Source organism: Sturnus vulgaris, chromosome 4 (genome assembly GCF_052056855.1).
Source record: "Sturnus vulgaris isolate bStuVul1 chromosome 4, bStuVul1.hap1, whole genome shotgun sequence".
Taxonomy (NCBI): domain Eukaryota; kingdom Metazoa; phylum Chordata; class Aves; order Passeriformes; family Sturnidae; genus Sturnus; species Sturnus vulgaris.
The window spans coordinates 49230610-49242903 of NC_142246.1; the positions used below are offsets into that span (position 1 = coordinate 49230610).

A 12294-nucleotide genomic window follows, 5' to 3' on the forward strand; every position below is an offset into this window, starting at 1 on the left:
GCGCACCCCCTCGGAAATGACTTTTTGTGTTTCAGCTGCGGCAGCTCCCGTGAGGATGCCGGAGGAACGGCTGCCCGGCCAAGAACCGACCGCGGGGATGCATCCGGAGGAGGATTAAGCGACCCCCACCCCGCCCCGTCCCTCTGTCCCCAGCCCCCCCGTCCCGTCCCTTCCTGCCGCCTCCCCTGCCCTGGCCACCATGAACACCAACGTGTGCGTGGAAAGTGGCCCCAACCCCGAGGCGCCGGGGCTGCCCAAGGACAGCCACCTGCCCGAGGGGGCCCTCAACAGCCTTGTGGATTACAACTCGGAGATGGAGAGGTACCGCTCCTTCGCCACCTTCTACAAGACCAACGGCGGCGCCTTCCCCCAGGCGGCCAAGATCGCCCGCATCACCACCCCCATCTTCCCCAGCGCGGCCGCCGCCGCCGCCGCCCGCATCGGCATGTCCCCCTGGAACTGCGACACCGCCACGGCCGCCGCCGCCACCGCCATGCTCTGGGGCAGCGGCGGCGGCGGCGGCGCGGCGGGCGGCGCGAGGAAACCCTCCTCCTCCTCCTCCTCCGCGGCCGCCGCCGCCGCCGCCTCCGCGGCCGCCGCCGCCGCCGCCTCCTCGCTGCACGCCGGCAGGGGCGGCATGCACCATCGGAGTGACTCGCAGCGGCTGGGCAAGCCCGGCTGCCCGCCGGCCGAGCAGCCCGCCCTGCCCATGGCCAATGGCAACTTCCTCTCCACCCTCGCCCCCGAGCACTGCCGGCCGCTGGCCGGGGAGTGCATGAACAAGCTCAAGTGCGGCGCCGCCGAAGCCGAGATCATGAACCTCCCCGACCGCGTCGGCACCTTCTCGGCCATCCCGGCGCTGGGCGGCCTCTCCCTGCCTCCCGGGGTCATCGTCATGACGGCCCTGCACTCCCCCGCCGCGGCCTCGGCCGCCGTCACAGACAGCGCCTTCCAGATCGCCAACCTGGCGGACTGCCCTCAGAGCCACGCCTCGGCCTCGCCCGCCTCCGCCCTGGGCGCCGCCGCCGGCGCGGGGGGCGGCGGAGGCGGTGGCGGCGGAGGCGGAGGGGGGGCCGGCGGTACCGGCGGCGGGGCCGGGGCCGGGGCGGGCAACCCCGCCAAGAAGAAACGGAAACGCTGCGGGGTGTGCGTGCCCTGCAAGCGGCTCATCAACTGTGGAGTCTGCAGCAGTTGCAGGAACCGCAAAACGGGACACCAGATCTGCAAATTTAGGAAATGTGAAGAGCTTAAGAAAAAACCGGGCACTTCGTTAGAGGTCAGAGGAGATGATTTCTTTTTCCCCAGCCTTCCGCCGTCCCTCCTCAACCCCCTGCCCCCGCCCCTCCAGTGCTTCTTGTCTAGCTTCAAGATGCAGCATCCCTTCTCCGAGGCCTCCTTCAGGCTCTGAGGGAGCCCCGCCGCGGGCGCGGCTCCCCGCGGCGCGGCCCCGCCGCCCTCCCCTCTCCGCCCCGTAGGGAAGAGAAACGCCGCCCTTCGTGGCGCCCCGCCGAGCCGGGCCCCGGCCGCTGGCTCCCGGCCCCGGGCCGAGGAGGGACGGCCGGGGGCACCGGCCCCCGCCCCGCCAGCTCGTGGCCGTTACGGAACGATGCTAACTTGGTTTACCTGCCGTGCTGTTTCCATAAGACTGCTGGCTCTCTGGTTCCTTTTTCTCTTTTTTTTTTTTTTTTAATTTCTCTCTCTCTCTCTCCCCCCCCTCCTTTTTTTTTTTTTCTCCTTTTAAATTATTGGCAATCATGACGATTCAGGGCAGTTTGTAGGAACGGGGAGGTGGGAGGGGGAAAGTTTTAGCTGAATACCAGGCTCTTGCTGTCAGAAGTTCAGGGAGAGCAATGACAAGTTCATCTTTAGGTTGGTTGGTAGCAGTTTGTCCCAGACAGACAACGGGCCATGAAGTTCAGTAGTAGGTGAAACACACCCAAATGATCTCTTTGGCAATGTCTTTTATGAAATAACCTGCTTGCGATGAATTAAACACAATGGAAGAATAGCACAGGTATGACTGAACTGATTTCTGACTGAACTGTATGTACGGTTATTTTTACAACGTTTCCTCGGAAATGACAATGTATTGTGTTCCCCAAAGCTGTAACATCAGGTTTTCAGATTTGCTAGACGTACAAGAGACAGACAGATCCCGTGTTGCAGATATGTCGGTTATTGTATTGGGTACGACAGATAATGGGAACCAAAATACACAACCGTGAGGAAAACGATAATTGGATGGTATCGTTAGGGGAAGGAAACAAGTAAGAGGAAAGACTAGTAATCATACTTAATTCCTTGTCATTATTAAAATTATAGTGTTGCTGGTTCGACACACATCTCAGATGTGTCTGAAGGTGTCGAGGATGATGGATGTAGTACAGAGGAGTAGTGTGTGGTGGGTGACACCAAGATTTGTAGTCACAGAAATCAGCAACTAAGTGAGAAATTGCAACTTCGCTCTGTGTATGTTTGTGCCTCTGTGTGTTTGCATAGCAGTCTATTCCCTTGCTCATTGCTTGTAGGAGCTCTTTCCAAGAAGAGATGGGATGAGGGATTCCAGCGAAAAAGCAACACTTAGAGCCAATTAATTTGTTCTGTGTTAAATAAATTGAGATAATAGTGTTGGTATTGACATTGCCATGGGACAAAAGCAACATTTGGGGGTTAACTGACATTTGGCTGATAGCATTAACTCTTCCCTAACCAGCCTCATCAAAACAACTAATTAATTCCTTCTTGCAAGAGTGAACTGTCCTTGCTGAAACTTTAATCTGTAGCTCTGCATCCTTTTAGCTCTTTTTTTTGTGAATGGTGACCCAGCATTGCTAGCACAAGAACCAGGATTGACTTCCCAGGGGATAGAAACTAGACTGGGTTTTCAGCTCATGTTTTCCTCAATAATATGCCTTTGTTGGTTTTGTAGCAAGTTTGCAACAAGGATAGTTAACACCCTGGTCTGTTAATGGTGAGTACAGCTTAAAAGAGACTCCCTGAACCAGAGGCGTGGAGAATTCCCCCCATACAGCCCAGCACTGAGAGTGCCTTTGTGTGCCAGGTTCCCTCATTAGGCTTGCAAACCAGGGTGCTTCTGGGATTTAATGTTTGTGATAAATGATAGGTTCTGATGGTTTATCGATTTGTGCAGAAAGTGAGCTATCTCTGGAAGAAACAAATTTGTACATTATCAGATCTTCCTATGGGTTTCTGTGCATCTTTGAGCACATTTCCAGAACTTCCTTGCTCCTGACAAAGGTGTTCGGTAGTATTAAAAACTTTTCAGGAGTGCTATGAAAATGCCTCCCATTAAAATTGTTTAATCACTGCGACTAGTAAAACCCATGGTTTAATTAGCCACTTATGTGCTATCAGAGCCACCTGCCTTCACTTCTTTTCTTCGTTCTTTCCCACACTTGCTCTCTCCTGTTTGTGCTCTGTGAGATACGTAAACACAAAAGCTCCTCTTCTGCTGTACTCTGAGTTGAAGGAAACAGGCTTCTCTTTCCAGCTGTAGAGATGTCAGTAAGGCTTCACTTTTCTGCAGGTCACGGCCTATCACAAACTTTTGTCACAGGATGTGGCTAATTTCTTTAGACAAATTGGTTTGTCAGTGGGAGAGGAAGAATAACTTACTTACATGTTTTTTTCCTTATGTATTCTTTCTTCTTTATAAAAAATTTAAATTAACTAATAAAGTGACAGAAGGGCTGCCTACAGAACAGGTGCAGCAGCAGTGCTCTGGCTGTACAGCCACCATCTGGAAGGGTGTCAGAGGGTGACAGGGCCTCCACGAGGGCCCTGCGGCAGTGGTGTTGGTGTTGGGGGTGGGCAAGGGCAGCCTCCCTGCGGAGTGCGTGGCTGGAGTGACTCATTTGGCCTGTGCTCCCAGGGAATCCACCGCTCTGTGTGGATGATCCGCTGGCACCTCGGTAGGCACGCTCCCATGGATATGCGTCAAGGATTGAGGGGCTCACATTCCACTACACACTTAGATGACTTGTGAATTGTGCTCGACAGTGGCTGCAAAGTGCAGGGGTGATTTATGGCAAGGGGTGGAGTCATGTTTAAAAACAAATGAAAAATTAGAAAAATACCAATAAACTGTAAACTGGCTGATCCCACAGAAACCATTTTTCTCTTTTTCCATTAAAACTCTTCTACTGGTGTAACGAAGGCTTAGGATATAACTCTCAAAGATAGTATATGAGTTGAAGACAGATTCACATAAATGCTTTCCAGTTCCTGACCCTTGCATTTTTCATGGAATGCTTCTCGCCCAGCATTTTTTAAAAAAACCTTGAATTATTTTTTCCTACTTTCTTGTACTGTTTTCACATTAAAAGTGTCCCAATGCTCTAGTATTTTTCATAGAATGTTATTATTATTAGGAAATTTTATGTACGGCAATAATAAATCTATAAAAATCAGATTGATGTCACTTTGCATGCTGCCTACTTGTGTGTGTATATTCTGTGTTCATTCAGATTTACAATCAGTTTAAAGAGACATAATCTTTATTTACCCATAGAGACTACTTATTTTTCTCTGATTGGTGTACATCTGTAACTTCTGCTGCAGGTTATGAAGACTAGGTGTCTGACGGTAGTTGACATCCTTCTCTCTTTTAAGTGAACCCCATTCAGTGTATGAATCTCAGTTGCCCCAGTGCTCATTTTCATTAGCATGACAGCAAGTTCAGGCAGAGAGGCTGACTTGCATTGGCAGGGGCTGAAGGGTCCTGCCAAATGTGAAATATCAGCTGTTTAGGCATGCTGTCATCATAGTGGGCACCACTTGCTCCCTTTGTAACAGCCCAGCTAATTGATATGTGCGCTATTAAAGTGAACGTTTGCATGCCAGCCTGATTGAGTCAATACCAGCCTCCAAATTTGAGGCACTTCGCTGAGCTGTGCTTCAAGCCTGTGGGATTTTGAGATGGCCTTCTCTAGGGATAGGTTGTGATGATTGATTTCAGCAGGAACAGTGTCTGATCCAGAAAATCGTAACACCATATGGCATTGTCACGGGGGAGAGAGGCTGTGCTGGCAACCTCGGAACTTGCACTTTGTGTTGCGGTAGCACGTGCGAGCGCTGTTAAGGGAAGACTGCTGAGCTCTGTGGATAGGGGTCAATTAGTAGGGGCCTCAGAGGAAGCAATTTTCCTGCTGTCTATCTGGCTTTAAATTACATGCACAAGTTAAGTGATGGCATGATGGAATTGAGCAGTGGTGAGGGGGAACTGTAAAGTCTGGTAAGAAGCAGGCGGCTAACACGATCCAACGGGCTTACTGGAAGGTGGAAAGAAAGACCACCTTGTATCTTATGTTGCTGTTCATCACTAAACATCAGCGATGCTGCTGTATGACAGGCTCTCTCTCCTGCCTGCCACTGCCTCGCAGCCCTCTATCTGGCTAAGGTTCCCTGTGTGCATGTGTTAAATGCTTTGCAAAAGGACAAAAAAGCAGTTCTTGTTCCTGGACGTTTACAGCTGGAGCGAGAACTGCCCTCTGCCCTGAGTGCAATTTACATTGGCATTGGCTGCAAAGCCCTGATCAGCCCTAAGTGCTGTTTTTTTCCCCTCATTCCTCCTCATTTGTGCCCCTGGTGCTCTGTCAGGGTTCTCTGCTCTTCTGTTCCCAGGCCTGAGCCTGCAGGGAGTGTGCCTGGTGCTGGAGCTGGCTTCTAGCACCATAACAGAGCCCTCTCTGGGTGATTGTGATGCTCTTGCTTGGGGCTTCCAACATGGTGCATGATCTTGCTGTGACAGTGTGAGCAGGGAGGGGAGGAAGTGAGAGGCAGGGCAAGATCTGACCTTTGTTGAACATTTTGCCATTGAGGTTTTGTCACTTTCATTCAGATACTGCATGTCTGGGAGAAACGTACATTCAATGATGAGTTTTCCTTTTGACCTCTGGAGGTTCTTGGGGACAACACCAGGCCTTCTACTGTCACCTCCAGCAGAGACCAGAGCAGCTATGTCTTTGTTCACCAGTGCCTGATGTCTGCTGCTCAGAAATCTCCTTGAGGGGAGTCGACCTTCTGCATTAGGTTCATGTCTTGCAAGGCAGGAACGTGCTGCATTTGGTGGGAGTCATGGGGTGGAGGAGTATGTTTTGAGCCCAGAGGAGACAAACTTTTGGTGTCCTTGCAGTTCTGGCAGATCACTGAGTGCAAATGATTTCCTCTGAAATGTGATTGCATGGTGCATGGTTTACCATTTCATATGTTGTTGTTTCTCTTTTCTCATGTGGTACTTGCAAAGCAGAGAAAGTGCCCAAACCCCATGGCATTACTGTTCAGTTTAGAATATAAATGGCTGCTTGATACGCTGTACATGCTGTTGTTAAGGGGGGGCAAAAATGAAGCTGCTCCTGCCTAAGAAAATCTCTTAGTGATGGGATTTTGTACTTAGCTGAACAGAATTTCAAGAAATTCTGCAAAATTGTAAGCCAGTCAAGGACTCAACAGACTCTTTCATACACACGCTGCTTTTTACTTGCATTGAAAATCACTTGCTTTAAATCATTGAACTATGATTGTTTGCTAGTGAAATTGTCCGTGTGGTTAGAGAGGTTAACTGGTTGTGGTGGTTCAGAATTTTGATTGCACTGAGTAGTTCTTTGCAAGGTTTTCTAAGTACTAGTATAGGTTATGCAATTGGGGCATCAAGATTCTGTGCCAGACTCTGGATTTCAGTGTTGTGACTGTTTAGTCTATTTTTTTAAGCTGACATAATGAAAACTGTATGCATTGTTTAGGCTGGGCAAGCTGCATGTGTCATGAGAAAGATGATAAATGAGGGTGGTTTGGGGTTTTTTTGAGCAGTAATTGGCATAATAAGTGTCTTTTTTTTCCTTTTTTTTCCCCCCAAATCATCTAGGTCACTTTGAACTAGATATGTCAGTTAGAGGTGCATAAAACCATCATGACGTGGAGTTCTATGCCAGCTACAGGATGTTTGGAAAATCTCTTCTAATTCTGTGTTTATACAAATTGTTGTAGTCTATACACATCATGCCTGATTCGTATAGGGAGACTTTGTCTAAGTTGGTGGCTATGTGAATGTCATGCTACATACCACTGATGTGGGGTGGGTAGCAGTAAGGACCAGTCTCAATTTTTGTCTACTTGTTCATGTATGTTCATATTATCAGATCTTGGAGTCACTTTCCTTGTAATTCTGTTTGCTAAGTGCACACCTAACACCTTTACTGAAGTCAGGGAAGACCTTGCTTACTTAGAGAACGTATTAGGATGTCAGCAAGCAATCCCTTGGTACTGGGGAAAGAAAAGGAACAACAACTTTTTTTTTTTTTGTCAGAAAGCAACATCCTGTTAATGCTTTTTGGGTTTTCAAAGAAAAGTGCCCCAGAGAGTTAAAAAAAAGGCTGATATTAATTTCTGTATGCGGTCATGTCATGCATTTATGCGTGGCAATGACTAAGAACAGGTATTTTTGAAATATCCTAAAAATTTGTATTGTTAAAAAGAAAACTAGTAGTCTTCCAGTGCTTAACATGCATATCTTGTAAGGGTTAGGCTTGGTGAAATAGTTCTAAGCAGGCAAACCAAGGATGTACACCATAAAGACTCGTCAAATACAGCATAATCCTTTTGATCACTGGCTGCAATGGGAAATGGCTGCTGCTTGCATAGGGAAAGGCTTTAAGATAAGCTTTTTGGATGTACCCAAGCGAGTTGGGAGCAATAAGTGCATTGTGTCACTGTAGCCCTGGTGGCTAATAATTCCTTAGCCACCAACTATGTGCTTGAAAACTGGCAGCAGACACCATGTCTCCTGAGCAGTGCCACCACCCAGGGAAAGCGTTTCTCTGCTTCTGTAGTGTCTTGTAATGTTTTTGATACCTCATCTGCTTGGATGATTGTACTGAACCACAGTGTCTTGAAGCAAGTGTCTTTCTTTGATGTTTTTCTTGTTATTTGAGACTGCATGTCTGCCTTCTCTCTTCTTTTGGGTACTTTTATTGTTTTCCACAGTGTATCTTGTTCAGTCACATGCAAACAGCTGTCCTGAAATTGAATTACTCTGCAGTGTAATCTAAAGTCATCCCCCATTTCAGCATCCTGTGCTTTCTGTTGTGTGTTATGTTGCACTGTACTTTAGATGCAACAGCCATTTAATAATGTTGAAGCCTTAGCTCTGCAGGGGCTAAAAAGATCCCAGCAGGCTTGTTAACTTCTACTCTCAGACATTATGGGAAATATTTTCTCCTCCCTGGAACTCTTCAGCATCCTTTTAATTAACACTATAAAAATCCATAGCCAGGTATGTGTGAAGCCTGTTTAATTTCTTTTGCAGTTTTCCCAGTTTCTCTGTTCCTTCCTATTTAACTAGACAGTGGTGCCAAGTGAGATATGAGAAGGTAAAAAGAATAAAGGCAGCCTGGGTCATGCCAGATACTGTGTTCTTGTCAGGCAGCATACTCATCAAGTGCCTTTCCTGTACTCACCATAGGATCTTATTTTTTGCCTGCTCTACTCAATATTTTTCTTTATCTCAATCTCTGAAGTGCTGGACATTTTAAAGCTTTGCACCTCTCCTTTCTCAGGACAGTGTTCTTTTCTGCTCCAGACTGCTTGGTCATAGTGTCTGTTGTACTTCTATGTAGGATCCCAACTAGCTGGTATCAGACTTCATTTGGCTAGAAGTTATCTTTCTATCTATTTGACTAAGCAGTTATCTATAACAGAGACGAGAGAGATTATTCACTGGTTTAGGAAGTGGAGAAGCAGTATTAAAATTTGAGGTGGGGAGAAGAACTTAATAAATACTGGAAAATGGGGTAAATCCAAGGGAGTTCAGGATGGATATCACTTAAGATGAGGGCAGAGGAGGAGAAAAGAAGAGCTGCAGAGTGCTCAAACAGAGGAGGATTCCAGAGTGGCTGAGGGCTGGTTATAATGTGTGAAGCCTCAGTGAGGGGGTGCCTGCTCCTCCACAGGGGTGACTCAGTTACCGTGAGACACACTCAGCGCTGAAGGGTTCAGTGGTAGGGCTGAAGGTGCAGTGACATCTCCCTTGCTGAGAAGAACACAAGGTGTATTTGCTGCTATGAGCAATAAATGAGTACTCAAGTGAGGCAATTGAAGAGCTCACCACTAACTGTCTTCCCAAAACTTCTGCAGGGGAAGGCCAAGATTTCACAGAGCTGAAGGGAACCTGGATGAGGGTAAGCAGGGCTTTCCCCATGTCCTTGTTGATATAAACCAGTGTCTTTAATGATTTTTTTAAAATAGACTGGAGTTTGTGGAGAGAATTTGGATATCAGGGAGAGCATTTGGTATGGGTAGAGTCTTGTCATCCAAACAAGTTGTTCAAGGGGTAAGAAAATTATAAAGGTATGCATACAGAAAAGCCAACAGATGTGAAAGAGAGAGGGGAAGCTTGCAAAGGAGAGGCTGAAAATGATGATTTCTTGTACCAGGACTTCTTGGTCTTAAAGGTTTCTGTGGTAATGTGTACTGTGTTTCCTAGGAAAGCTGGAGCATGCTGACAACATATCAGTCTGGCACTATGTTAACACAAAGAATTTGCCCCATTGTCATGAAAAAATACCCCAAAACAACTGCAGTTCAATAACATCTGTCCTGCACATCCTAGCTGTGGTAGGGGATTGGAGATTGGGTGCAGTAGCCTTAGCAGTTACAGGCTTGGAAGAGAGCTGAAGAGTTCTCAGAGTCTGTGTAGAAGCTACAAGGAGGGCAGAGCAAGAGGCAATTAAAGAGGCTGGAAACAGAAAAGAGAAGGCAAGGAACAGACATTCTTAAATATGTGATCTCCAAAGCCAGTAGTATTAGTAAAAGAAAAAGGCTTTTAGTTTTAGAGTGAACAAAACAGGAGAAAAAGATATTTGGAGGGGTTGTGTGACCCACATGGCTGGGGGTAAGAGAAGACTCGAAGACACCATCTTAGTAATGATGTAAAACCCGTTCCCTGTACATTATCAGCTAATCTGAGTTCTGGGAGATGGTGAAATGGTTGGCTGGTTGCTTGGAATCTGATGTAGAGTAAATTTGAGGTCAAAGTCCAGTGGAGGTCACAGTGTCATGAAAATAATTACTGAGATATTTTAATTGTCATTCTTGCAAATTTCAGAAGACACACCCGGGACAGAATGGGATTCAAAACCATTTACAATGTATTAACGTTTCCCTCACCAGTCAGGAATTGTGGTGAGCTGCTGTACGAGTGTGTTGCTGCTCCTCTTCCTGCGTTGAGTCGGACAATACATGGTGCTGACCTTGATGCTTGGCTATAAGAGAGCCAAACTGGCACCTGTGATGAATCTTAGGCATTGGGCTGATTATACTCCCTCAGCTCAGATATCAAGTGCATTTGAGTGATGTATTTCTGTATTTCTCCTTCCTTTTTTTTTCTTTTTCTTTTTTTTTTTTTTTTTTTTTTTGGAAGCTTTGCAGAAAAAGAAACAAGTAAGCAGAGACCAAGAATTTAATTGACATATTTTTCACTGGCTCTTTTATCAACAGCATATGAAAAATCCCAAAGGACAGAAGCAGTTAGCTAACCAATGAGGCATCATAGCTGATTTTAGGTTCCATGCAGGAGAAAAAGATACTGAAGTCCCAGCAGCTCAAGGGGAAAGAGATTTAAATTTAGGTTTGGTACAGAGAAACGTGCCTTTCCTCTGCTTGCAGACCAGTTTGTAAGAGATTACTGTACCCCAGGGCAGCAGTTTGGAGGATGATAGAGACGTCAGCCTGTGAGTGCAAAGACTTGTACTACTGGATGATGAACCAGCAGGGATTTCTCATTAATGGAATGAATGTTAACAAGAATAATTCTGGTTTGTGAGCTGGTGTGTGTGGGAAGGATAAATGATAGGGGCTGATGGATGGTCTTCACAGAGATTTGATTAGGGAGAAGGTGAATATGTGTGTGAGAGAGGGGGAGGTGTATGCACATGGTACATCCATTGCAGTAGGCAGACACACTTCTAGTTGATGTCTGACAGAGAAGTCAACAGAAGTAACCAGACAGGTCCTAGGCTAAAGAAGAAGCTGAGCACTGGTGTGGATCTTTCATTTTTAGTTTCTTGTGAATTGTAGGGTATTGAGTTTTATGTCGCATGGTGGTAACAATCCAAGAATTTCTCTATAAAATTTCTGTCAGTAACAGAGCTTTCTGCTTTCTGCTAATAAAGCATTTGACTATTGATATTAATTCCCACAGTCAGTATGCGAGCACTGAATTACACCTTTTCTGCTTAGCATCATTTTTGTCTCTGAAGTTATACTCTTAAAAGTTGTATGAGCCCTTGCCAGTTCCTGAAAAAGCAGGAGACAGGCCAGACCTACTCGTTGAGAGGCCAGTCAGGCAGAACCAACAGAAACAATCTCTCATCCTGCCTGAGGCCGTCATATGCTGTTGGAATGCAAATAACAAATGAAAAGAAGCAAAATAGTCACATAAGCAGAGTAGGCACTTCAGCAGACAGAGCAGCTCCACCACCAGGTACAGGGGTAGCTGAAAAAGTGAAGGAACTGCATGAACTGCTCGAGAGAGACGTAAAAATGGGGAAAGAAACGTGGATCCCTTTGCCAGTGAGATGTGTGAGACCCCTAACCCAAAAAAGCCAAACCTCTGATGTCTTCCCTGCTGCCTTTGCCAGGAAGCCATTAGGAGCCCCGCCCGAGGCCGGAGCGCGGCCAGCTGGAACTCAGCGGCAGGGTGGCAGATGGCAGCAGGAGCTCCCGACCCGGCGGGCCCGCAGCTGCCAGCCCCGCGTGCGGGATGCCAGGCACGGGGAAGCCGGCGGCCAAGCCGCGCTCCCCTCGGGAGCGAGCGAGACGGCAGAGGTGGAGACTTGGCTCCGTCCCGCGGCTCGCTGGCCAAAAGGGCTGCGCTGGCACAAGGGAGCGAGTGTGCTGGAAGGCGTCCACAGCCAACTACTCCCAGCCTAGGAGGGGATGGGCAGAGGAGATGTGTTCCTTTCCAAGGCTCTGCCCACATCCGTGTGCCCGTGCCCTGCCGCTGCTGTGCTTTAGTGACTCGAGCTGAGCCCTGGGGATGTTGAGGGCAATGGGGGAGCGTGTGAGCTGCTCTCCTTAGAGCCGAAGGTGATGCTCGCTGGCACAGAGAGGGGCTCCAGGGGCTCCGTCACTAACATTTCCTGCAACTGAACTGTTTTTTCTTTGACAGCATTAGTCTGGATTCCTTATGATTTCTGATCTGTAGTTGCCGTCTGTTTTCCCCAATGGCATTACACATTTTTTCAGATCAAGACCCCATTCCCCCAAATTTGATCTCAT

At 47.5% G+C, this 12294-nt stretch overlaps 1 protein-coding gene across 4 annotated transcripts in view; it reads left to right on the forward strand.

Moving 5' to 3' along the window:
- Nucleotides 1-12294, forward strand: part of CXXC4 (CXXC finger protein 4) — a 137754-nt gene that overhangs the window by 2786 nt on the left and 122674 nt on the right. For 3 of the 4 annotated variants that reach the window (XR_015803311.1, XM_088163891.1, XM_088163890.1), the window contains exon 3: nucleotides 36-1276. Coding sequence is in view for 3 of the 4 variants with exons in the window: in XM_088163891.1 (XP_088020017.1) it covers nucleotides 200-1276 (1077 nt within the window). In the remaining variant the exon portion in view is untranslated. Of the gene's footprint in view, nucleotides 1-35; nucleotides 8079-12294 lie in introns of those variants that run through there. The other variant, XM_088163889.1, reaches the window with a different exon arrangement.